General features: G+C 40.2%; 1 protein-coding gene and 1 pseudogene across 5 annotated transcripts in view; both read left to right on the top strand.

Annotated features, from left to right (window-relative positions):
• The window catches only part of BABAM2 (BRISC and BRCA1 A complex member 2), a 478108-nt gene that overhangs the window by 250595 nt on the left and 202051 nt on the right, over positions 1-25462 (top strand). For all 5 annotated transcript variants that reach the window (XM_027555768.1, XM_027555767.1, XM_027555772.1 and 2 more), the window contains one exon: positions 22389-22498. In XM_027555768.1, coding sequence (XP_027411569.1) covers positions 22389-22498 — 110 coding nt within the window. The remainder of the gene's footprint in view (positions 1-22388; positions 22499-25462) is intronic.
• On the top strand, positions 1010-2533 carry LOC113901430 (annotated as a pseudogene).

Here is a 25462-nt window from a genome sequence, read left to right as displayed (position 1 = left end):
TGTCTTTGTATGGTCTGGTCTGGATTTTTATCATCTATTAATTCTTTCCTTTTTTATATTTGGAACAATATCAAATTCATACTAGAAATGTAAGAACAATACAAAGCATTTTTTTTAACCATTTGAGAGTAAGTTGCAGTGTGATGCCCTTGATCTTCATATACTGTAACATATTTCTTAAAAATAAGTACATTTTCCTACACAATTCCAGTATAGTTATAAAACCGGGAAATAAACATTGATGTAGTACTACCATCCAGTGTAAGACCTTATTCAAATTTTGCCATTTGTCCCCCTGATTTCCTAATGGAGAGAAGGATTCCACTTAGAATCATGGATTCTATTCTTTTGTCATGGCTCTTCAATTTTTAATAGTTCCTCAATTTTTCCTTGCCATTCACAACCTTTTTGAAGATTATAGACCAGTTTTTTAAAATGTGTGAATATGGGTTGTCCGATGCTCAGCCATGATTGGATTCCATGTATGCATCTGTGGCAGGAATAGCACAGAAGTGGTGCTGTGTTCTCACTGCACCTCAAGTGGCACATCTGATCTGTTTACTGATTGATATGATCACCTTGATGACTTGTTTAAATTGGTATCTGTAAGGCTCTCTACAGCAAATTTGCTTTTTTTTAAAATGTAATCAGTAAGGATTTTGTGGGGTTGTCCTTTGAAACTATACAAATATCCTGTTTTTCATCTAACTTTCTTTACAGCAGCATGGACCCATGATTTCCTGTTTGAGTTAATGGGCTATATAGTCAGGTAGCATCATTGTTTATTTTGATGCTCAGTGTTATTTCTGTATCTAATCTGTGTGTATTAACCAACCATGTTCATACTGATACCTCCATTTCCAATTTAATATGTTGAATTTGTTTATACATATTTGTATCTTTCTTCTTTGAAAGCGATAAATCCCATTATCCATAATATATTTTGGATATACTTCCCATTGTCTATAATATATTATAGCTATATTACATTGGTTATATATGTAACCAATATGTAACCAATTGGTTACATATGTCCCAGTGTTTCTGCTGTCCCTCCGTCATGTGGGCACCTTCTGCGCTCCACTTGGGCTCAGACATCCTGCACCAAATTGCCTTTCTATGGGGACATCCTTCGTGTTCTGCTCTGGCCCACTGTAGAGCTCCCCCTTCCTGCATTTAGTCTCGCCCTGCAAGCTGCTAGAATGTTCTTTGTAGAGCAATCTGATCATGTCATTACTTTGTTTGTAATCCATTATTGCCTTGCCCTTAAAAAAACAAACTCTTTGGTTGTGTTGCTGCCTGAGAACTGGAGAAGGTCCTTGATTCGGGGCTGCAGCTCTTCAGCCGCCTGACAATGTCACCTCATTTAGTAGAACAGCCACTGCCCCTGCACAACAACAACTGTGAGAGAGGTGAACAGTCTCTGCCACTGCCTGCTGGCCTCAACAGTTCCTGGGTGGAGCTCCCCGTGAATAGCAGCAATGGCAACGATAATGGCAATGGGAAGAATGGGGGGCTGGAGCACGTACCTTCCCATACTCCATCCATAGCGGGGACATGGAGAAGATTCTTTTGGATGCACAGCATGAATCCAGACAGAGCAGTTCAAGAAGCAGTTCTCACTGCAACAGCCCTTCCACAAGATGGGCAGGTCATGTTTGATATGGAAATGCACACCAGCAAGGACCATAGCTCTCAGTCAGAAGAAGTTGCAGAAGGCGAGAAAGAAGTGGATGCTCTGAAGAAAAGCATAGTCTGGGTGTCTGACTGATCCAGTAGACCTGAAAACATTCTACCCAAGGAGTTCCACTTCAGGCACCCTAAACATTCCATTTCCTTAAGCATGAGTTAAAGTGGGGCCATGAAGAAAGGGGGGATCTTCTCTGCAGAGTTTCTTAAGGTATTCATTCCATCTCTCTTCCTCTTCCATGTTTTGGCTTTGGGGCTCAGCATCTACATTGGAAAATGACTGAGCACACCTTCTGCCAGCACCTACCGAGGGAAGAGAGGAGCCCTCAAGCCAGTGTGTGACTTGTAATGTGGTGTCTTCTCACAGTAATTCATTTGAACTTGAGACCATTGTAAGCATGACCCAACCTCCACCCTCTTTTAACATATCCAAGTTCCAGTAATTCTCAAATCCAGTATTTTATTCCAACTTTGTTGAGGCATTTTACTAAGCTCATTCCCTTTTTGGCCTGTAAAACACTTTAGAATTTTCTAATAAGAGTTTACTCTTGTTTAGAAATTCGCAACGGCTTCTTTTCTGCAGATGCCACCAGCGGATTGTAATTTTGTCAAGAATGCCATTGTCTCCTCTCAGTACCACCAGACCTGGAACTGCATCCTTCATGGTATAAATCTTACTCTTGCAAGATAACTCCCACCTGTCTCTTCAAACTAGATCAGGTTGCAAATGATATGAAAGCTTTGGTGTTTTGTTTTTCAAGACAAAGACAAGCTTCACTAAACTTATGAAAAAAGAAAACAAAAACAAATAAAACAGACAAAATAAGACACAAGGAAAAAAATATCCTGGGCACTAAAGTTATTAAAAAAAAAAAAAAAAAACAACTCCTTGGCTGAAATGGATCGAAGTCGTTTATGGTCAGACCCTTAAACTTGTCCCAGAACTTTCCTGTGGGCCAGTGGGCCAGTGGCTAAGACTCCACAGTCCCAATGCAGGGAGCCCAGGTTCCATCCCTGGTCAGGGAACTAGATCTCACATGCCACAACTAAAGATCCCACATGCTGCAACTAAAACCCGGTGCAGCCAAATATTTATATATAGACTCATTCAGCTTCATCTGTCACCCCTCCTCACTAGTATCCGTTGTTTCAGCCTTTCTGAACCCTGCCCTGGGTGTGCCATATGCCTCTGTACCCCCATATCTTTCCACGTGCTCTTCTTTCTTCCTTTCACTTCCTTATACTTTCTATTCCTTCAGAGCACTGTGATTCCTTCCAACTAAAAGCATTATCTCCTTGATGTCATTTAGTCACTAAGTTGTGTCTGACTCTTTTGCAACTGTAGTCAGCCAGGCTCCCCTGTCTGTGGGATATCCCAGGCAAGAATACTGGAGTGGGTGGCAGTTTCCTTTTCCAGAGGATCTTCCCGACACAGGGATCGAACCCCCGTCTCCTGCTTGGCAGGGGGATTTTTTACCACTGAGCCACCCGGGAAGCTCAACGTTATCTCCTTAAAAAGCTGCATGTGACAGTCAGTTTTGCCCTTTCTTTAACTCCTTTCCTTTTTTCTACCAGAAGTTCACACCTGCATTATAATATACCTTTATTCTAACAGTTTTAATCAAATGGTCGGTTATTATTTTTTTATTGTTTATTTAGTTTTCCTACTTATCTCTGAAGATTTTGAGGGTGTGTGTTCCTAGCACCTTCTGGGTGGTGCCTAACACATAGTAGGGCATTAATAACATGTTTATAGGGATGAATGAATGAATGAGTCCTGAGGTCAGCACCAAAGATATAATCAGTATAGAAGGAGAATGTGGCGGATTCATTTCGATATTTGGCAAAACTAATACAATATTGTAAAGTTTAAAAATAAAATAAAATTAAAAAAAAAAGAAGGAGAATGGAACTAATTGAAGGCAGAAGAAAATAAAAGAAATCTGCAATATATTTTGCCCATGGTGCATAGGCTATAGTAGGTCCAGTCATGGTTTATCTTGGGGAGAAGCCCAGTTTAGTTTGCTGAGGCATTGGGAAGGTGTTCTGTCTGCCCTTGTATTTTTTTTTAATAGTTTGATTATTTGTTTTTTTAACATAGTTCATGAAACCTGTTTTGGGTTATTGTGCAGGTTTTCTTGTACACTTAACCAACATTTGATTCTGTAATTAACAGGCCCAAGAGAGCCTGGAACTTAAAGGGTTCAACCTAATCTGCTTAATAACATTCTTTCATGCTTATTTGATATTAATATAAAGGTTTTTTTAGTAAGTTTAATCCACATTCCAATGTGAACCAGAAATGTTAAGCTGTTAATAGCTTCCCTGGAGAATTGCAACTTGCTTGGATGCTTCAGTACTTTGATCATCATTTATGCATCGTGAAATGTCACAATTTCTTTTCATAAGCACAAAACTGCAAATGTTCATCAATTGGTCTATCTTCAACCTGTTATTAGCTTAGAAATGAAGTATTCTTCACTAACCCAAGCCAGTGATAAAGTCTAACTCAATTTTTAGTTGATCTAAATCTAGTCATCAGCATTTCTATAATTAGTCAAGTTCTAAATAACAAAGCCACATACTCAATAGTTATGCTAAGTCCAACATTGAGTTTTTCATTTTGGGAACTTTTTAGTATAATATGTTCTTCATAAGAAAATTTCCACTCTTCATAACTTCCTCCTCTTTGGGGGTCTTACATTTTCTTTTTGGTTCACACAGACCTCATTTAGTAAGTGGCACAGTTTTTGAAGCAGATTTGGATGTAGTAGATTGATGTAGTGAAAAGAAGCATTGAGGCAAGAATCAGCAGTCATGAGTTTTGGTTTCAGCCCTGTGACTAATCAGCTCTACACATCAGACAAATCACTTCCCTTATCTAAGTTTCTCCATCTATAAATCTACGAAGTGTGGGTGTTGGGATCAATGGCTACGAACTCTATTTTTAATATAATAGAAACCTTCTTACAAGTGAAATCTTTCTCCCGGTGCCCAGTATGCAAAACACAGTAGTGGTTGCTCTTAAGACACTTGTAGGTACACATGATCCCAAGTTTTCCTCAGAGCACGAGGTTACAACCCCTGGCCCAGATCTCTAAAGGTTTTTTGTTTTTTTTTTTAACATTCTCTGATTTTATTTACCCTTGACTCGAGTCCTTTCACCTTTGGCACGTTACCAGTATCATTGACCCAAAGGGGATAGTGTCCACAATACGAGCTCTCTTGATCTGGCCCCTTTCTCTGGCTCCTCCATAGCTTATGGATGTGGCCAGTTAGAAGAATTTTTGAGAAATATCTTATTGTACTTTTCAGCTTCTACCACAGTTCTTTCCTCCATTAAACTCTGAGTTTTTGGAATATGCCACAGAGACTTATTTTTAAATCCTAAACTTTGTCTACGATACCTTCCACAGCCCCGTGTGACATCACAGTTCCTCTGTGTTCTGTTTAATCACAGGATGAATATCTCAGTCCATTGCTTTTCAGTTCTCTCTTTATTTTTGAACCTGTTTTCTCTTCCTTAAATGTCATTTCTCTAAGTCAGTGCTTCTCAGACTTTAATGTTCTAGAGATCATCTAGTCCTTTGTTAGAAGTGTCCCCAAGGTGAAGCTGATGCTGTTGGTCTGATTAGCGAGGCTCCACCCACATAGGCTTCAGCTGCTGGCTGTTCAGGAAGGTAATACCACACCTGCATTTGGGATCTGGAACTGGTTCTCTGTCTGTACGAGTTTTGAACTAGATAACCTGGAATACCAAAGTGGTAGAACTGTTTTCCTGGGAAAACACCAGGACTTGCTGTTTAGCATCTTCCAGGCTGGGAAAGTTAGAGCTCCTTTTCCTGCTTTTTACTACTTGTAAAAGTTTTGCATTTTTTCACTTAGGATGCTCATTACTCTCCTGCTTTATCTCCTTATAAAAGTCTAATGTCAGAAAAAGTCTGATGAATTCACTCTTAACACATAGAAGAACTGATGAGTTTTTCAGCCTTACCTTATAATGATTAATCATGTCTTATCTTACTGGATCTCTTATTTAAGAAGGAAGAAAAAAAAGTTTCTCATCTTCATGTTTTTACATATGAAGTTGGGAGATGGATTCTTGCCATTTTTTCCCTTATTGTTTCCATCAAAATGTCTTGCACATGGTAGGTAAATAATAAATGAGTACTGACTTAGTGATAGCACATGGTGTGTTATTTGGAAGTTGATTAGAAATGGCAAAAAGATTGCTTTTGCCTTTTTATCTTGTAGGGTTTGATCTCTCAGTCAAGTGTTAGAACTTGAATTTTCCTATTATTCTAGAGGATATCCTGAATCCAAGGATAATGGCTCATTCTGCCCAAAATTACACCTACTAATTTATATTGGAAGGTCAAATTAATAAGAAACATAGACCTCTGCTATTTCTGCAAGGGAAGTCTGCTTGTGGAATGCAGTTTTGGATCAGTAGTTTCCTGGCAAGCATATGTAGTCATTTTTTTTCATACATATATTCATACATTTGTTCATCAAATATTTACTGGGTGTCTACTTTTGTGGTAGGCACCTATATAGTAGGCACTGGGAATACAACAGTGAATGCGACACTGCCCTTAAGGAACTCAGCCAGATACATGATAAGAGCACACATGTAAGTAACTTTAAAACACAGACAAAACAATCAGATGTTATCATATGAAGGGTGTAGCTAAACATCTGTAGGATCCCAGAGGAGAAACCATTACATCAGAGGGCAGGGCCAGGAAGTCTTGTGAGAGGACATGGCAGCTGAGTGTGACATCAGAGAGCAGATAGAATTGGGGGGGTTTGGGGTTGAGGGATGCAGGGTTGGAAGAAGGCATTCAGAATTGAGTGGCAGGATGGTGTGTGGGCAGCTGCTGCAGTTAGGGTGTGTCAGTGACGTGTGGAAATGAGGTTGGAAAGATACCTTGTAGAGGCTGGAATGCCAGGGGGCACTTTTGAGTCTGAGAGAAAGATGTAGTATTTACTTCTCAAAGCTCTTTTCCATTCTGAAATCATTCATCCAGCCAGTTCCAGAGGGATATGGCTCCAAGCCACTAGATTTTTTCAGAGCTCCTAGCTGCCCTTTAGTTTCTGAAGATAACATCAATATGCAAATTAGAAGATCTCATTATAATACTTTAAGGAGAGAGTGTCTAGTAGGTTCCATTTTCTGTGCTAGCACCTGTGGTTTTTGATTGTCGCCAATTAATGAGGGTGCGGTACCAGGTGGCTCAAATCACGTGGAAGTAACCAATTGCCTAGTTGCCATGGGCACCAAACAGTTTGTGCGAAGAGACTGGCTGGGTGGGTGGGTGCAACGGTGTTATGCGCTTCTAGGGTGCCTTTCCCTTCTGTCCTCACTCACAGAACCTCCCAGGAAGAATCTCTAAGCCCCATAACTCAAAGCCACCTACAAGGAGAGGAAAGGGTGGAGCTTTAACAGTAGGAAGAATAGCATGGCAATGGATATGATCTCAGACCCGGAGTCAGGGAGGAAGGAATAAGAGAAATGAAACAGCGTTTAACGAGGCCCTTCTTCATGCCTGGTTCTGTGCTCAGCTACGTTTATACACTTTTGCCAACGCCATAAGAACCTGTTGCTAAAAAAAAAAAAAAAAAAAAAAAAGAACCTGTTGCTTCCTGTGATGCCCACATTTAGCACGTCTTACTGAAAAAAATACAAAAACATGCAAACTCTTACAATTTTTATTTATATTTCTGTAGGAGGAGGCAATGGCACCCTACTCCAGTACTTTTGCCTGGAGAATCCCATGGATGGAGGAGCCTGGTAGGCTGCAGTCCATGGGGTCTCTAAGAGTCGGACACGACTGAGTGACTTCACTTTCACTTTTCACTTTCATGCATTGGAGAAGGAAATGGCAACCCACTCCAGTGTTCTTGCCTGGAGAATCCCAGGGACAGGGGAGCCTGGTGGGCTGCCGTCTATGGGGTCGCACAGAGTCGGACACGACTGAAGCAACTTAGCAGCAGCAGACAGCATATTCAAAAGCAGAGACATTACTTTGTCAACAAAGGTCCGTCTAGTCAAGGCTATGGTTTTTCCAGTGGTCATGTATAGATATGAGAGTTGGACTATAAAGAAAGCTGAGCGCCGAAGAATTGACGCTTTTGAACTGTGGTGTTGGAGAAGACTCTGGAGAGTCCCTTGGACTGCAAGGAGATCCAACCAGTCCATCCTAAAGGAGATCAGTCCTGATGTTCATTGGAAGGACTGATGTTGAAGCTGAAACTCCAATACTTTGGCCACCTGATGCGAAGAGCTGACTCATTTGACAAGACCCTGATGCTGGGAAAGATTGAGGGCAGGAGGAGAAGGGGACAACAGAGGATGAGATGGTTGGATGGTCAAATATGGGTTTGGGTGGACTCCCCAGGAGTTGGTGATGGACAGGGAGGCCTGGCCTGATGCAATTCATGGGGTCGCAAAGAGTCGGACACGACTGAGTGACTGAACTGAACTGGAGTGTCTAGAACAGTCCCTGTCCTAAAAGGTTATCAAAGATATTTGTAAAATTAATGAATTCAGCTTTTTTTCTTTAAAAGGGGGCATAGACTGTTAAATGGTCAAAACATCATTCCACAGTCTTGATTGTTAAGGGCTGTACCAGCCTAGACTGTGTGGCCTTCAGTGAGGAAAGACCTTTCCTTTTCCTGTAATGTGTGTTTTGAATACCCATGGTTTGCAGAGGGCTATGACGGCTGTGATAAAACACATACCTTTGACACTGTGCCTCGGAAGAACTAAAACTCAGAGAGCCAAACCTTTAGAGAAATAACAAACTTCTCAATACAAAAGTGAAAAATCACTGTGAGCTGGATTCATTTGTCCATTTAACAAGTGGGTTTTGACCATCTCTATCTTGTACTCATTGTTCTAACTATAGGAGGCCCTGAGGTCAGTTTAACAAATTCCCTGATATTGGTCAGTAATTTAAAAACGTAACTTTAGGGCCTGATTTTCATTCTTTTCATAGTCATATTTTGGACCAGAGCCCAAATAATGGATTTCTGGCTCTTATAATAGATGATAAAATCTGTAATTGCACTTGTAGTTTATAGTAAACAATCTGATGAGAAAAAAAGTGGATATTTTTATTATCCTTATTTTATAGATGAGGAAACACTTTTTAAAATTTATTTATTTATTTATTTTTGACTGTGCTGGGTCTTCGTTTCTGTGAGGGCTTTCTTTAGTTCTGTGAGCGAAGGCTACTCTCTCCTTTCTATAAGCAGGCTTCTCACTGCGGTGACTTCTCCTGTTGTGGAGTAGTAGCTCTAGGTGTGTGGGCTTTAGGAATTGAAGTTCCTGTGATCTTAGAACAGTCTCAGTAGTTGTAGCGCATGGGTTTAGTTGCTCCAAGGCATAGGCTGCTACTGCTAAGCTGCTTCAGTCGTGTCCGACTCTGTGCGACCCCATAGACGGCAGCCCACCAGGCTCCCCCGTCCCTGGGATTCTCCAGGCAAGAACACTGGAGTGGGTTGCCATTTCCTTCTCCAATGCATGAAAGTGAAAAGTGAAAGTGAAGTCACTCAGTCGTGTCCGACTCTTAGCGACCCCATGGACTGCAGCCCACCAGGCTCCTCCGTCCATGGGATTTTCCAGGCAAGAGTACTGGAGTGCCATTGCCTTCTCCGGACTGAAGCGACTTAGCAGCAGCTAAAACATCACCATTTTTGTGCCAGTTGTTAAGTTGTGTGATAAACTTGGAAAGCAGTGTATGTGTTCAAATAGCGAGCCGCTATGGTTTGACATCCATTAGCATTGGCACCCCTGATCCATTTTCCTTCATTGGGTGAGGTTAGGGAGGCTACAGAACAGTGAGGGCAGGCTGTTCCATCCAAGGCTTGGGATGGGTTACTCTGCCGTTTCAGATCTTCCCGGATGAGAAGCAGTAAGTGCGGGGAAATAGCCTAGTTGCAGCCGTAGCCTGGTGCTGAGGCAGATTGCTCCAGTAAAGCTTTCTTCTGGCACGTGCAGAGGCATGCCGCACCTCTCAGTCCTAAAAGCCCTTTCCAGGTTCTGATTAGAGCCTGGCATTTAATAGTATGCATCAAGTATTTAGATAACTCAAGGATGAAAGTCTCTTTTTAGCACTTAATTCTGTAAATTTCCATTTGCCATGGTTATCATCTGTATGAGTCAGTTTAATCATTTACAAGAGAAAATGTTGATTGTACATGAAGGAAAACTACCTCCAACCAGCTGAAGCACGTAGGCAATTTATTGGCTTTCTGAAGTCAGAAAAAGGTTGAAGGCAAACAACAGGAGGAGCAGGACACAGCTGGACCAAGCACATGGGTGTGCGTGCTGCCAGGACTCTCTTTTCTCTCAGCTCTCCTTCTCTTGATTGTCATTGTTACTGTTCAGTCACTAAGTCCATGTCCGACCCATGGACTGCAGCATGCCAAGCCTCCCTGTCCCTCACTATCTCCCAGAGTTTGCCCAAGTTCATGTCCGTTGAGTTGGTGATGCCATCCAACTATCTCATCCTCTGCTGCCCTCTTCTCCTTTTGCCTTCTCTAGGGTGTGGGCTTTGTTCTCTCACGATAGCCTGGCCTCTTTTGCGGATGGGGAACATAGCTACTGACAGTTTCTTTTGCCTCTGCAAAAGAACTAGGTCACTCTTCTAGGGACCCCTCAGCTCTTCACAGGGGGTTGGAACTGGTATCTCTGCCAGGTACTGTAAGGATTGGGGTCTAGGAGTGGGGACTGGAAGAGAAAAGGGCTTCCCAGGAGAAGAGAAGGTGTCAGCCAAGTAGTATCACAGATGTCCACTATATCAGCTTTCATTTCAAATCTGTGTTTTCTATCCTTTACAAAGAGCCATATGAACTCCTATGTAAAAGCTTTATCTACCTTTTTGTTAAGTTTTGGAGACATACTGAGGATGTGGTAAATGGTGTTCATATTTGTTCCATGTGTGCTTAAAGAAAACTCACTATTGTTTTAACTTGTTTTCTTGGGCTCCTGGAGAACAGTCTGGCACAAGGTTTCTATCAGTAGGTGTGCGTAAAATCACAACTCAGATGTCTGAGGATGTGGTTTGGTACAATTTGTAAAACAGTTGCAGAAACTGATGCTTATATAAATAAGCTTAGCTTCTTATCAACTCATTAAGAATACATTTTTACAGTAATAGAGGAAATCCCACACTCCAGGTTCTTTCTCTAAAAATGTTGGTGAGGAGAGAAGGTAGTGGAAGCCAGGGAATATTCTGTGCTTCTAATGAGGACCTTGGCTGTATTGCAACTCCCCACCCGCCCTCCTATCCCCCCAGCCTCCAGCTTTCTAGAGAAAAGGCTCCATTTCACACACCATTTAGTCAGAAGGTTGGTGTTCTGAAGACTATGTCTGTTAGGTATAATAACTGTTGAGACAGTAGTTGACTAGTGAAATCTTCATTATGATTGTTTTGAAAGAACCAGGAATTCTTTTTCCCCAAAGTTATTTGTACAACATGTGTTTCAATTTAGTTTTATAAACAGAAGCTATAACCAACATATTAGGGGTGAGTACAGCTTCACAAGCAGATTCCTGCATAAACGAGGGCAGTAAAATGGTTTCTGTTTATGAAAATAATAAGCAAGATATAAATTAGAAAAACGCTAGACCTATACTATATCATGACATCTCATAGGAATGAACTCAAGATGTCACTTTTAGGAAACACGGTGGTGACAGCAGCTCCATCCTGGTGTTTGGGACTCCCCCTCTTAGAGCTGCTGTTTCAAGAATATGGCAGTTATCCTTTCCCGACCTGATGATCAGCTCTTCTTATTTCCACAGAGTGTAGTTAGTTAATCATGTGCTGTGCTGTGCTGTGCTTAGTCACTCAGTCGTGTCCGACTCTTTGTGACGCCATGGACTATAGCTGGTCAGACTCCTCTGTTCACGGGGATTCTCCAGGCAAGAATACTGGAGGGAGTTGCCATGCCCTCCTCCAGGGGATCTTCCCAACTCAGGAATCGAACTCAGGTCTCCCACATTGCAGGCAGATTCTTTACTATCTGAGCCACCAGGGAAGCCCTAGTTAATCATAGAATGTGCGTAATCGTACATACAATTGAAGGAAGGTTGATATTATGCCTTAGAACTCCACAGCCCTCATCAGTGTTCTCAGAGAAGCCATCCTTCTTCCTTCAATGAGTCTGTGTAAAGATGTCAAATGAATACATTTTGTTTGGCATGGTGATCTTTATAGCTTTTAGTCTTTGTACTCTTAGAATTTTAAATTTCTTGCTCCACAGTTTCTAAAAGTAAACATTAAAACACATAAAGCATATACTCTCTTCAATTTGCTTTGAATACGTATTGATGCAGTCAGGATAGTCTTCTTGGGATAAAAAGGGAATAGGGAGTGGTGCCTTAAGTTTCTCATGGTTGTTTGAAGCACACAGGATTTAGACATTAAATGGAGAACGAGTACATGTACAGCAGATCTCTGCTACCTTTTCTGCATGTGAGTTTCCACGGTTTTTACATTTTTCTCTGAGCACTGATACTCTCTTCTTTGTGCCCAACAGCATGTCAGTGGGTATAGCATTGTGGCTAGGAGTCTGGGTTCTGAGTCAACATACATGACTTCAAAATGCATTTTCACCGTTTAATCACTTTCAGCCTCAGTTTCTCCATCTGCAAATGTGTAATAACAGTACCTACCTTATAAGGTTGTCATGGTGATTATATGAGAGAATGTATATAAAACACTAAGCAAAGTGACTATTGAGTAAACCCTTAATAAATGTCACCTGTGGTTGTTAGACTTAATAGGAAGTAGATCTCTACCCTGCCCTCAAGAAATTCACAGTCTATTTGAAATATAAACTCTACACTGCTTAAATAGCATGAGGAATTCATAAGGCAACATGTAAAAACTACCAAGAGTAGACATAGATCACAGTGCAGTTGAAAGGAATCTTAATGAAGCGAGTGAATTTACAGAGTTAAATTAAAATCACACCACTTAAGAAAAGGAGAGAAAGAGCATTTTTAAATTATACTTTATTTTTTGATTGAAATATAGTTGAGATACAATATTATGTTAGCATCAGGTGTACTACGTAGTGATTTGACATCTGCATACGTTAAGAAATGATAACCATGATCAGGCTAGTAACCAACTGTCCCCACACTAAGTTATTGCAATATTATTGACCATATTCCTTATTCTATATATTATATCCCTATGACTGACTTATTTTATAACTGGAGTTTTGTACCTCTTAATCCTCTTCACCTATTTTGCCCTTCTCAACAATCACAAGAGAAAGAACTCTTTTTTTTTTTTCTTTTTCTTTTTGGCTGCATGGCATGGCATGTGGGATCTTAGTTCCTCAACCAGAGATTGAACCTGTGCCCTCTGCATTGGAAGTGTGGAGTCTTAACCACTGGACCAGGGAAGTCCTGAGAAAATGTTTTTTTATAAGGGGAATGGCAACTGCAAAAGTGTTAGTCAGGGAAACACATGAGAAGTAGCCCAGTTTCTCTGGACTAAGCAAAGAGAATCGTTTTATTCTCATCTTCATTTGGTGAAACCAGATCCAAAGTAACTCTCTTAAATGCTGTCTTCACACGATATATCAATATATTGAAGTGAGTGTTAGCCAAGAACTCAGTATGTGGTGAGATAAGCTGTAACTAGACTTTCAGAATCCCGACCCCAGTGCTGCAAGCCCTGCTGCATGGAACAGAGGGGCCCAGGGTCGGGAGCCAACTAGCAGGCCAAAGGGCCCAGTATGATGCCCATTGATTCCTTACTCTTGTATCCATTTTGCTTTCTGACTGAACTGCCTTTCCTTGCACTTATATATTTCCCAGCACTTTGATGAAGAGAAAATGACCTGATTTCCAAAACGAGTAGTGTCATTATTGGACAGAGACTTCTTAGCAGTGAGACCAAGGTCTTCCCTTAGATACATTGTTTTTCTTATTCTTCCATATTTCTTTTGCTGTTGTTCAGTCGCTCAGTCATGTCTGACTCTTTGCAACTCCATGGACTGCAGCACGCCAGGCTTCCCTGTCCTTCACCATCTCCTGGAGCTTGCTCAAACTCATGTCAATTGAGTCAGTGATGCCATCCAACCATCTCGTCCTCTGTCATCCCCTTCTCCTCCTGCCTTCAGTCTTTCCCAGCATCAGGGTCTTTTCCAGTGAGTCAGCTCTGTGCATCAGGTGACCAAAGTATTGGAGCTTCAGCCTCAGCATCAGTCCTTCCAATGAATATTCAGGATTGATTTCCTTTAGGATTGATTGGTTTGATCTCCTTGCAGTCCAAGAGACTCTCAATAGTCTTCTCCAACACTACATTTCAAAAGCGTCAATTCTTCAGCTCTCAGTCTTCTTTATGGTCCAAACTGTCACATCCATACATGACTACTGGAAAAACCATAGATTTAACCATATGGACCTTTGTTGGTAATGTCTCTGCTTTTTTAATACACTGTCTAGGTTTGTCATAGCTCTTCTTCCAAGGAGCAAATGTCTTTTAATTTCATGACTACAGTCACCATCTGCAGTGATTTTGGAGCCCAGGAAAATAAAGTCTGTCACTGTTTCCATTGTTTCCCCCATCTATTTGCCATGAAGTGATGGGACCAGATGCCATGATCTTAGTTTTTTGAATGTTGAGTTTTAAGCCAGCTTTTTCACTCTCCTCTTTCACCTTCAAGAGGCTTTTTAGTTGCTCTTTGCTTTCTGCCGTAAGGGTAGTGTCATCAGCATATCTGAGGTTATTGTTTTTCTCCTGGCAATCTTGATTCCAGCTTGTGTTTCATCCAGCCCAGCATTTTGCATGATGTACTCTGCATATGAGTTAAATAAGCAGGGTGACAGTATTTCTTTTGCTTAATGTCTTCTTTTGACTGCAATGCATCTTAGTTGTGGCAGACGGTATCTTCCTTCCATCGTGCAGGATCTTCGTTGTTCTGCACCAACTCTCTAGTTGAGGTGCATAGACTCTCTAGTTGAGACCCTTGGACTCAGTTGCCCTGGAGCATGTGGGATCTTAGTTCCCTCACCAGGGATCGAATCTGTACCCGCTTCATTGCAAGATGGAGTCTTAACCCCTGGACCACTGGGGAAGCTCCTTGTTGTCATGTCTTAATGCTAGTAGAATCCAATTCAAATTTTAACTGGGGCTGCTTATACTGATATGTAACAGTGAATCTAGAGGACATGTTATTGTAAATCTCCTGTCTCAAGTAATGAGAGGCCACTGCTGAGTCTCCATAAGCTGTCTTGACCACTCTTGAAACTTCTGTTCCCTCCTTTATATTTATATATCTTTATCCCTTTCTCCAGCTTTAATTTTCCTCCATAGTATTTGTAACATACTATATGTTTTACTTACTTTGTTCCGTGCGTGTTAAATGAATGGTAGCATTGTGAGTGTCTCATTCTCTTACTTGAAAAAACTTGACTTGGAAAAACCTAAATTTATGTAATCTGATGACAAATCTATACTGTCAAAATTCTGGGGCCTCTAGAGTACAAACCTCATTTAGTATATTTTAAAATAAGGTTCTGTTTTGGAAAATTTTAATTTGCTTATATCTTTTAAAAAACTCATACCTTTTGTATAATGAGGTGCTTACTCAGACGTAGTTTTTAGTCACCCTAGGAATCATGATTAATCCTGGGTCTTATTTAATATAATTTTAAATACAACTCAAAGTAGTTCTTACTCTGTTTTTGACAGACGGGATAATAGCTTCTTTATAGTCTTTATATCCACAAACTGGTTTTACTAGTAATGGTTATAGTTTTGTTGTAAAACTTTTAGAAGTGAGCAATGCGGTTTTTTATTTTTTTACAGTCTTCCTATGTGACATGTGGTTTGTAATATATATATTGTCCAGCTAATATTTTCTGTCAGCAACTAGTTAATTGATGGTTTGATCCTACATATAGGATCAACATATAGGGGCTTGTTTAATGCCTGCTTTCCTCATTTGGAAAATTAGCATATCAAAAAAGTATAGCATAATGATAAATTGTACTTGTGTCTACTTTCATTTCCAAGGCTAATTATTGTCTTTTTTATACCCTTTTGATATTGCAGTGAGCCCCAATGGATAAAAGGTGTATAAATAAACCATTATAACCTAAGCAGAGTGTTAACTTTTATTGGTCAGTATATCCTTCGCTTATGTATGGTTCAGATTTGAGTTTTCTTTGATAAAATCTGAACTAGTTGTAGATTTAAGGCACAGAAGAGATAAATATTGAGAATCTTTGTAACAGAAAGCATTTTCTGTTTAACTCCATCATTTACTTACTCTTACAGTCATTCCTGTGCTAATTCAGTTTTTTTCAACCAATTTGCTATATATTTACTATGTTCCAGACACTGGGGATACAAAAATGAACAGGAAAAACTCCCAGCCTGCAAGGAACTCACCATCTAGTGACTATTCACTGCAAGCCACAGGAAGCCCTTTCTGCTATAACCAAATGCCATGCCAAATCCACTGATAATTCTCAGCAAAATATCACAGCCATGATTGCCTCGCCATATGCATATCAGTGCCTGACGTGCTTTTGTAAAGGTGTGAGGCAGTATTTTTGTTTCAGCTTTAGCAGATTCGGCATTGCCCCCCACCCCATTTTAGTCTGCTGCAGTTTCAAATGGCGCAGATAGGAAGCCCTGAAAATGTATACTTGTACATTTTAAAATTTCCCCTGCTACACTGTTGCCACCCCCTGTTTTCCAAATGCTGCCATTAGTGGTTACAATAATCATCTGTAATGTTAGCTTCTAAGAACCATGGGACAAGAGCTTCTTTTATAATTTCCCAGATGGGAAGGAACACATGTACAAGCCTGTTAGAGCTGCAGAAACTGGAAGCAGCACTGTGTAGATTTGTATTTTTGGAACTCTTTGGGCTTATTTAAGCTCTCAAAGTCAAACTTACGTATCCATTAGAAATCAAATACCAGCTCGGGGGAAACTCATGTGCCACACCGAGGGGAATAAATCATATTAAAGAAGTTCGTAAAAGGAACTCCTAGAAACAGCTATTTTCATACTCAGACTAATGTTTCATGTACTTTTTGCAGGATGCCAGATAATAAATGTTGATTATGTAAACAAGGGTCATCCTGGTTGTTTGGAGGACTGTCTCTGAGCATTTCTGTTCTTTGCTTAAATAGTAGTGAAATGCAAAGTTCAAAAGCAGGAAAGGGAAATAATTATAAATTATTCATAGGCATATGAAATGAAGCTGCTAATTAAAAGGATTTTTAGTGGCCCCCATTTTTTTCAGTTTTTTTTTTTTTTTAATTTTAACAGAGTTCTGTGACTTGTAGTCAGAGACCTTTAACAAGGAAACTCAGTTGTTGGGCAAAGGTATCTGAAAGTCAGTTCAATGTTAATTCTTTTTTTATTGTCTCTCTGAAGGTGACTACCCTAACTCCAAAGGGAACTACTTTAGCACTTAGATTATAAAATGAATTTGTCTCTCTGAATGTGAATTTTTTCAAGCTCAGCTTCACCCTTAATTTTAGATATTTTATGAGTTTTAGAATCATATAATTACATAGTTTCTATTTGCTGAGGCTATAAGTATTTTTAAAATTTTCCATCCTTACTTTATAGAAAGGAACATACAAAGTTGGATTCTTTCTCATCTATAAAAAAGTAAAAAGTGATAGATAAACTCAGACTCCCAGTCTTGGCTTTCCTTTTAAAACCACTAGTTCTGGGGACTTTGGTTTACTGGGGAGGGGAGGTAGAGGAGAGGACAGGAGCCAGGAACCAGTACTTAGTTACCAGACATCACTGGTGACAGCAACTTTTATAAAATCACTAGGTGTGGAGGAAGAAGGTTAGGAATTAACATTAAATTGTTTATTGATTTATCCATTCAGCAGACACTGAGTGGCTTCTGTGTTCCAGGCACTGCGCTACTTGTTCCTTGTATACACTTCCTCTGTCAGCCCACCTAAGGATATAGTCCAGATAATACTTGCATTGCAAATCTGCGTGTAAAAATAAAAAAGTGTAACAGTGTTAGATGAACAACTAAGAAAACGGTTAAACAACCTCTGAGTTATTAGCCAGATTTAACCCCATAGAATTCTCAATTTTCTTCTGATGTCAGAAGAGCCCCCAGACAAAGTCCGAAGCCAAAAAGAGAAAATATTTATAATACATGGGATAGACAAGGGTTAGTAAATCTAATAAACAATAACAAAAACAACAAAAAAGCCCAAAAACCTTTAAGCAAAATGGGCAAAAGATTTGATAGGAAAGTTTATAGGAGAAATGTAAATAATCTATAAACAAGTGGGAAAAAATGGCCCAGCTTCATTCATTGAATATAAATTGAGGTACAATTTTCCAGCTATCAGATTGCCAGTGTCAAATGAAAGAGAAACAGCCAGTATCATCTAGTTACTCAGGATGAACGGAAAGAGGCTCTTTCTCATATTGATGCAAATTCATGGGTCCAAATGTGAATTTTAGAAAAACAATCTATTAAAATGTAAAATGTTTATAGCCTTTGACCCAGCAAGCTGAGTTTTAATTATCTCCTAAGAAATAGAAGTCCCACTACTAAAGGGTATTTATCCAAAGATACTTACTGCAGCAATATCAAGTGGCTAAGAACTACAGGCAACCTGAATGTCTGTTGCTAGGGAAATGGTTAAATACAAAATAAATCCATGACGTGAAATATTATGTGACTATTTAGAAAGCCAGTGGTAGAGTCCTGTGTATAATAGGACTCTTATTAGGGAAAACAGAACACACAGTTAAAGAGTTATTTATATGCAAGTGTGTGTATGTTTTTATGATCATAGAAAAAGCTGTTTAAGGCCACGTACACGGTTACTGTTGGTTACCTTGAAAAGCAAGGATGGAAATGCCTTTTTAAAACAACAACAACACAAAAAAAGCTTCTGTATCATTTGAATTGTTACAACAAGCCTGAATTTTGTAATGTAAAATGAAAAAACAATTGCGAAGTTAAAAAAGAGAGGAAGAAAAGAAAGGAGGAAGTGGCCAAAGAGACAAGAGAAGACCCGGAACATATAGTTTCTTAGAAGCAAGAAGGCATATTTTCAGAGGAGAGAGAATTCCATGTCAAATACTGTTTAGAGATTGAGTAAGATGGGGACCGAGAGGCATTTGTTGTCTTTAGTGACTGTCCTGGTAGGAAGTAGGGTCAGAAGGCTACTAGAGTGGGCTAAGGGGAGGTTAAGAAGAGGGGAGGGAGTGAGACAGGGAGTGTGGAGCAGTCTTTCAGCAGCAGTCTATGCAGTGGAGGAGGAGAGATGTCAGAACGCAGGGAACTAAGCAGAGACCAGCATGATTTCTTTTCTTTCTTTTAAAAATTTTTGTATTTTAAGATGGGAGAGACTTTCAGTCCTTGTCCCTGTGTATACTTGCCACAGTGGTGCATCCTGTAGACACAGTAGAAGGCAGAGCAAGGAGATCAAAGATGCTTGAGGTAAGCAGGTGAGTGTGAGGACCAGCTTCCGAAGATGCAGGAGAAGCTGGGCTGAGGCCTGTTTAGACCAAAGGAAGGACATGATGTCTGAGATTCCCAAGTATCACGGGCAGTGATTCTTAAAGTCTGGGTTGGGACCCTCCTAGGATGTCTGCTGAGAACTTGTGATCTGATTTAGAAATGTGGGTTGGCTCTTAGCAGTGCCTTAGTGTGAAAAATGTGCAATTCTATTAAGTTTCTTAAAAACTTGTATTTGATTTGGAGCCATTTGTGTGTGTGTGTGAGTCACTCAGTCATGTCCGACTTTTTGCAACCCAGTGGACTCTAGTCCACCATTCTCCATCCATGGGATTCTCCAGGCAAGAATACTGGAGTGGGTTGCCTTTCCCTTCTTCGGGGGATCTTCCTGATTGAACCCGGTCTCCCACATTGAAGGTGGATTCTTCACTGCCTGAGCCAACAGGGAAGCCTTTGTAGCCACTTACCAACCAGAAATAAATTGTTAAGGGTTATTAAAATTTTCTATTCTCAAATTGAAATCACCATGCTATGAGAATTTATTCTAATTTGGTATTTGCTTCAGAAGTCTGCCAAATAGTCAGTGCTTGGCAGTGCTTGTAAAGTACATTCATGTAGTGGTAAGTCCCACAGTTTTAATTCAGAACAATTTAGTATATCACCAGTTTGGCTTCAGTTGATTATGACATTCGATTGTTGCTATTCTTATTTTTTAATTATAAATTACAGTAAGTTTAGCTTTATCATTATCAGTTCAACCTCTCAATGTTTCTATGTTTTTGTCTTATAATATTCTTATAGTTCAGTTCAGTTCAGTTGCTCAGTCGTGTCCGACTCTTTGCGACCCCATGAATTGCAGCACGCCAGGCCTCCCTGTCCACTAACTCCCGGAGTCCACTCAAACTCATGTCCATCGAGTGGGTGATGCCATCCAGCCATCTCATCCTCTGTCATCCCCTTCTCCTCCTGCCCCCAATCCCTCCCAGCATCAGAGTCTTTTCCAATGTGTCAACTCTTTGCATCAGGTGGCCTAAGTATTGGAGTTTCAGCTTTAGCATCATTTCTTCCAAAGAACACCCAGGACTGATCTCCTTTAGAATGGACTGGTTGGATCTCCTTGCAGTCCAAAGGACTCTCAAGAGTCTTCTCCAACACCACAGTTCAAAAGCATCAATTCTTCAGTGCTCAGCTTTCTTCACAGTCCAACTCTCACATCCATACATTACCACTGGAAAAACCATAGCCTTGACTAGACGGACCTTTGTTGGCAGAGTAATGTCTCTGCTTTTCAATATGCTATCTAGGTTGATCATAACTTTCCTTCCAAGGAGTAAGCATCATTTAATTTCATGGCTGCAATCACCATCTGCAGTGATTTTGGAGCCCAGAAAAATAAAGTCTGACACTGTTTCCACTGTTTCCCCATCTATTTCCCATGAAGTGATGGGACGAGGTGCCATGATCTTCGTTATCTGAATGTTGAGCTTTAAGCCAACTTTTTCACTCTCCTCTTTCACTTTCATCAAGAGGCTTTTTAGTTCTTCTTCACTTTCTGCCATAAGGGTGGTGTCATCTGCATATCTGAGGTTATTGATATTTCTCCCGGCAATCTTGATTCCAGCTTGTGCTTCTTCCAGCCCAGCGTTTCTCATGATGTACTCTGCATAGAATTTAAATAAGCAGGTTGACAATATACAGCCTTGACGTACCCCTTTTCCTATTTGGAACCAGTCTGTTGTTCCATGTCCAGTTCTAACTGTTGCTTCCTGACCTGCATATAGGTTTTGCAAGAGGCAGGTCAGGTGGTCTGGTATTCCCATCTCTTTCAGAATTTTCCACAGTTGATTGTGATCCACACAGTCAAAGGCTTTGGCATAGTCAATAAAGCAGAAATAGGTGTTTTTCTGGAACTCTCTTGCTTTTTCCATGATCCAGCAGATGTTGGCAATTTGATTTCTGGTTCCTCTGCCTTTTCTAAAACCAGCTTGAACATCTGGAAGTTCACGGTTCACGTACTGCTAAAGCCTGGCTTGGAGAATTTTGAGCATTACTTTACTAGCATGTGAGATGAGTGTAATTGTGTGGTAGTTTGAACATTCTTTGGCATTGCCTTTCTTTGGGATTGGAATGAAAACCGACCTTTTCCAGTCCTGTGGCCACTGCTGAGTTGTCCAAATTTGCTGGCATATTGAGTGCAGCACTTTCACAGCATCATCTTTCAGGATTTGAAATAGCTCCACTGGAATTCTGTCACCTCCACTAGCTTTGTTCATAGTGATGCTTTCTAAGGCCCACTTGACTTCACATTCCAGGATGTCTGGCTCTAGGTGAGTGATCACACCATCGTGATTATCTGGGTCGTGAAGATCTTTTTTGTATAGTTATTCTGTGTATTCTTGCCACCTCTTCTTACTATCTTCTGCTTCTGTTAGGCCCATACCATTTCTATCCTTTATTGAGCCCATCTTTGCATGAAATGTTCCCTTGGTATCTCTAATTTTCTTGAAGAGATCTCTAGTCTTTCCCATTCTATTGTTTTCCTCTCTTTCTTTGCATTGTATAACTAGACTTTTAAAATAAATATGTCTTGTGGTTCACATATGAATCATCCATGATCATTTTGCTTAAGCAGATATGTATGTAACACCCTGCCATTTGCATGTACAGTGGTACACTTCATAGTAATATGTTTCTTGGCAATGTTTACTAAATAACTTACAGTATATTATCAAGATAGATATAATAAAATTCCTAGGGTATTTTAAGATTTCGTTGTTGTCTGGTGATATAAATCATGTTTATAATGCATCTTCTTCCTAGGAAAAGTAAATTTTAAGCCATTTGTATGTATTATATAAATTATAAGACATTATATATCTTGCTAGCTACTGTAACTTCACTACGTTTTCGTCTAATCCTTTATTAACACCAGATTCACTTTTCCCTTCTTGGAATGTGGAAACAACTGAAAGATTGGTGGGGATCTTTTTATTACTATGGTGGAGTTTGATCGGAATGTTTGAAAGCTGTCACTGTTAAAAAGTGACTAGATATGTGGCAAAGCATGTATGGAGTCTCAAAACTTGAATCCAGGTGACCCACACTTCTGGCCTTATTGCTGGCAGACAGTAAGCTGGTCACCAGAAAAATGTTACGAGAGCAAGTACTAATGCCATTGTGTTTTTCACTAACTGTTTAAGGATGTGAATGAAGACCCAGGAGAAGATGTGGCCCTCCTTTCTGTCAGTTTTGAGGACACTGAAGCCACTCAGGTGTACCCTAAGCTGTACTTGTCACCCCGAATTGAACAGTAAGTATCGGTGTCATAATTTTATGTAGCCTGATGATTCTTCTTGTTAATGAGACATGATTGCTACTTCTTTGGCCAGTCTTAAATTCTTAGAATGGTTTCTCTTTATTGACTTTTGTTTTCTTAAAATGAATTGTATTCAACGTTTAGATTCCAGATTAAATACCGACAGTATTTGCCATGGTGATCTTTGGATAAGACTTAGCTCTGCAATTTGTGATGTGAATACTGTGCCTGAGTCCAAAATTGTGACTCCTTATGAATATCCCTGCGTATGTGTGGTTGGGCTTCCCCTGATGGCTCAGTGGTAAAGAATCCGCCTGCCAAGTAGGGTTGGGAAGATCCCCTGGAGAAGGGAATGACAACCCACTCCAGTATTCTTGCCTGGAGAATCCCGTGGACAGAGGAGTCTGGTGGGCTACAGTCCATAGGGTTGCAGAGACAGATACAACTGAAGTGACTTGGCACGCATGCACTGGCTAGTGGAGAGAGGGAACCATGCAGACATTGTCGGGGCGGATCTTTCAGCCAGGGGAGAGCATTCCAGACAGCAGGAGGGAGGCTGCTGGGGACTGGGAATCCCAACTCTGGGGCTGGTGCCACTCGTATGAGCTCCTGAAGCACTCCCCTGCATCCCTAGCAGAGTGCACCCTAATAGTTAATGCATGCAGGTTAACCCGTCTGTCTCCCCTCCATTCAGCGACTCTAAGGATTGTGCCCTGCTTGCCAGACTAATAGCTTAGCCCTGTGTCCCCTGGCAGTCCATGGGGTTGCAAAGAGTCAGACACAACTGAGCAATCAAACTGAACTGATGTCCCCTAGGGCTTCCCTGGTGGCTCAGTTGGTAAAGAATCTGTCTGCGATGCAGGAGACCCGGGTTCGATCTCTGGGTCAGAAAGCTCCCCTGGAGAAGGGAATGGCAACCCACTCCAGTATTCTTGCTTGGAGAATCCCAAGGACAGAGGAGCCTGGCATGCTATAGTCCTTGGTTTCACAAAAGAGTCAGACGTAACTTAGCGACTAAACAACAACATGTGTGGTTACCTTAAAGAGGACCGCTGAACAGCATCCTACTCAGTTTCTTGTGTATTCATAACTCTTCTCATTGTTTGTAAAAATGTAACCAGTAACCTGACAGTATTAACTTATTCAGAAGTTAGTGAAGGGAATATTAGAGGCAGGTAGCTTAAAAAGATGACATATTTTTTGCATTGAAATAGTTCTGTATCACTTGACACAGCATTCAGACTATGTGGTACCAGTAGTTTGATATTACATTTGTGTTTTAACTCAGTAACTTTGTTCATCAGTAATGAATCTTACAAGCACTAACCTCACAATGTGCTTATTGTTGGCTAAAATGCTTTAGTAGCTTATTCTACTTCAAAGGAAGTTGAGGTTCATTGAAAATGGATTGTAAGCAGATTTGGTTGGGAACTTCTGACAGGACAGATTTTTCATCAGCAGAGAGAGTTTTTACAGACTCTGCTTGAAATGTATTATTAAAATTCTCTGTAAGTCATCTAGTCAGGGTTGGCTGATTTCTGTCTGAGATGTGGTCACCATCCACATTCATATACCAAGCTCTTTCACCCCCCGTCTCCTTAGTTGCTCTTAATTCATGAATCATAAACATACCATCTTACACACTGATAAAAGACATGGCTCTTTATATTCAAATATGGAAGATTATGAGCATTAATAACCCACAGGCATTCTCTCATCTATTTATATACCTCTGACAATACCTGGAACAGGATCTTACAGTAGCAGTCACTCAATGAATATTTTAATTTTTAATTGAAAATACTGAACCATAGCAGTAAGTGGCCAAAGGGTACTGGAGATAATAGTGAAGTGGTAACAGGCAAGGGTTCCGGAGTCAAGCATATGTGATTTAAACCTGGATTCTGTCACTTACCAACTGGCAAAATAGTTAACATCTCTGAATTTGTTGCCTCATCCGTAAAATAGGGATAATCATACCTTTTTCATAGTTTTGTTTTGAGGATTATATTGAATAACTGTTCATAAAGCATTAATTGCAATGCCTGTCACTATAGCAAGTTGGAGCTAGTAATGTTATTATTATTGATAGTGTTTACAGGAGAAGAGCGAGTGACTGAGTGAGTGGTTGGTAGGACAGATTGGGGCAGAAAAGGAGAGGATGAGTAACCATGTGAGCAAATACTAGTTCCGGAGTAGCTACTCGGTACATACAGAATGCATTAAACCTAAGAAGGTATTTTGATGATGCGAAAAGAGAGTTGTAAAACAATCACAAGATATAGGTAATAAGAATATTATCAGTTCAGCTGCAGCCAAGAATTTGCCAGCATTTACATTATTTTTCTTTGAAGTGACTGCTCCTAGTTTGCAAGTAAACTTGCTAATAAAATATTTCTCACTCTAAAATCAAAGATATGGTGGGAAAAATTATTAGTAAAGGGTATATTTTAAAAGTGATTTCCTATTTCTAAAATCTAGCTTTCTACACCCCCAACCCCTTTTATGTTAAGAACTGGCCACAGCTTACTTTTCCAGATCAGTTTCCTGTCATTTCTCCCCATGTATCCTGTTTTCCTGTCCTTCAGCTGGACTCCTTCACTTGAAGTTTTCTACATTCACATGTACTCTCTTTCCTCTGTGCCTTTACTAAAACTGTACGTCCATGTAAAATGCCCTTCTCTAATGCTGTCTTTGTGTTGAAATATTATACATTTTCTAAGGTTTTTTTCAAATGCTGTCTACCACCCATTTTCCCTGGGAAAAATTAATCTAGCTTTCCTCTAAGTTCTTACAACACTAAATTTATATCATCACTTATAATCTGCACACCATAGATTTAGTTAGTGTTGTGCTTTTCTTTTTTCCATCTTTTATCTATATCGCAAGCAACTCACGGGCAAGGAGCAAGTCTTTTCATTCCTTTAATGCTTTTACAAATGCAGTGCAGGGTAAATA

The sequence above is a fragment of the Bos indicus x Bos taurus genome, chromosome 11 (genome assembly GCF_003369695.1).
Source record: "Bos indicus x Bos taurus breed Angus x Brahman F1 hybrid chromosome 11, Bos_hybrid_MaternalHap_v2.0, whole genome shotgun sequence".
Lineage (NCBI taxonomy): Eukaryota > Metazoa > Chordata > Mammalia > Artiodactyla > Bovidae > Bos > Bos indicus x Bos taurus.
This window is presented reverse-complemented; position numbering and strand designations above follow the sequence as displayed.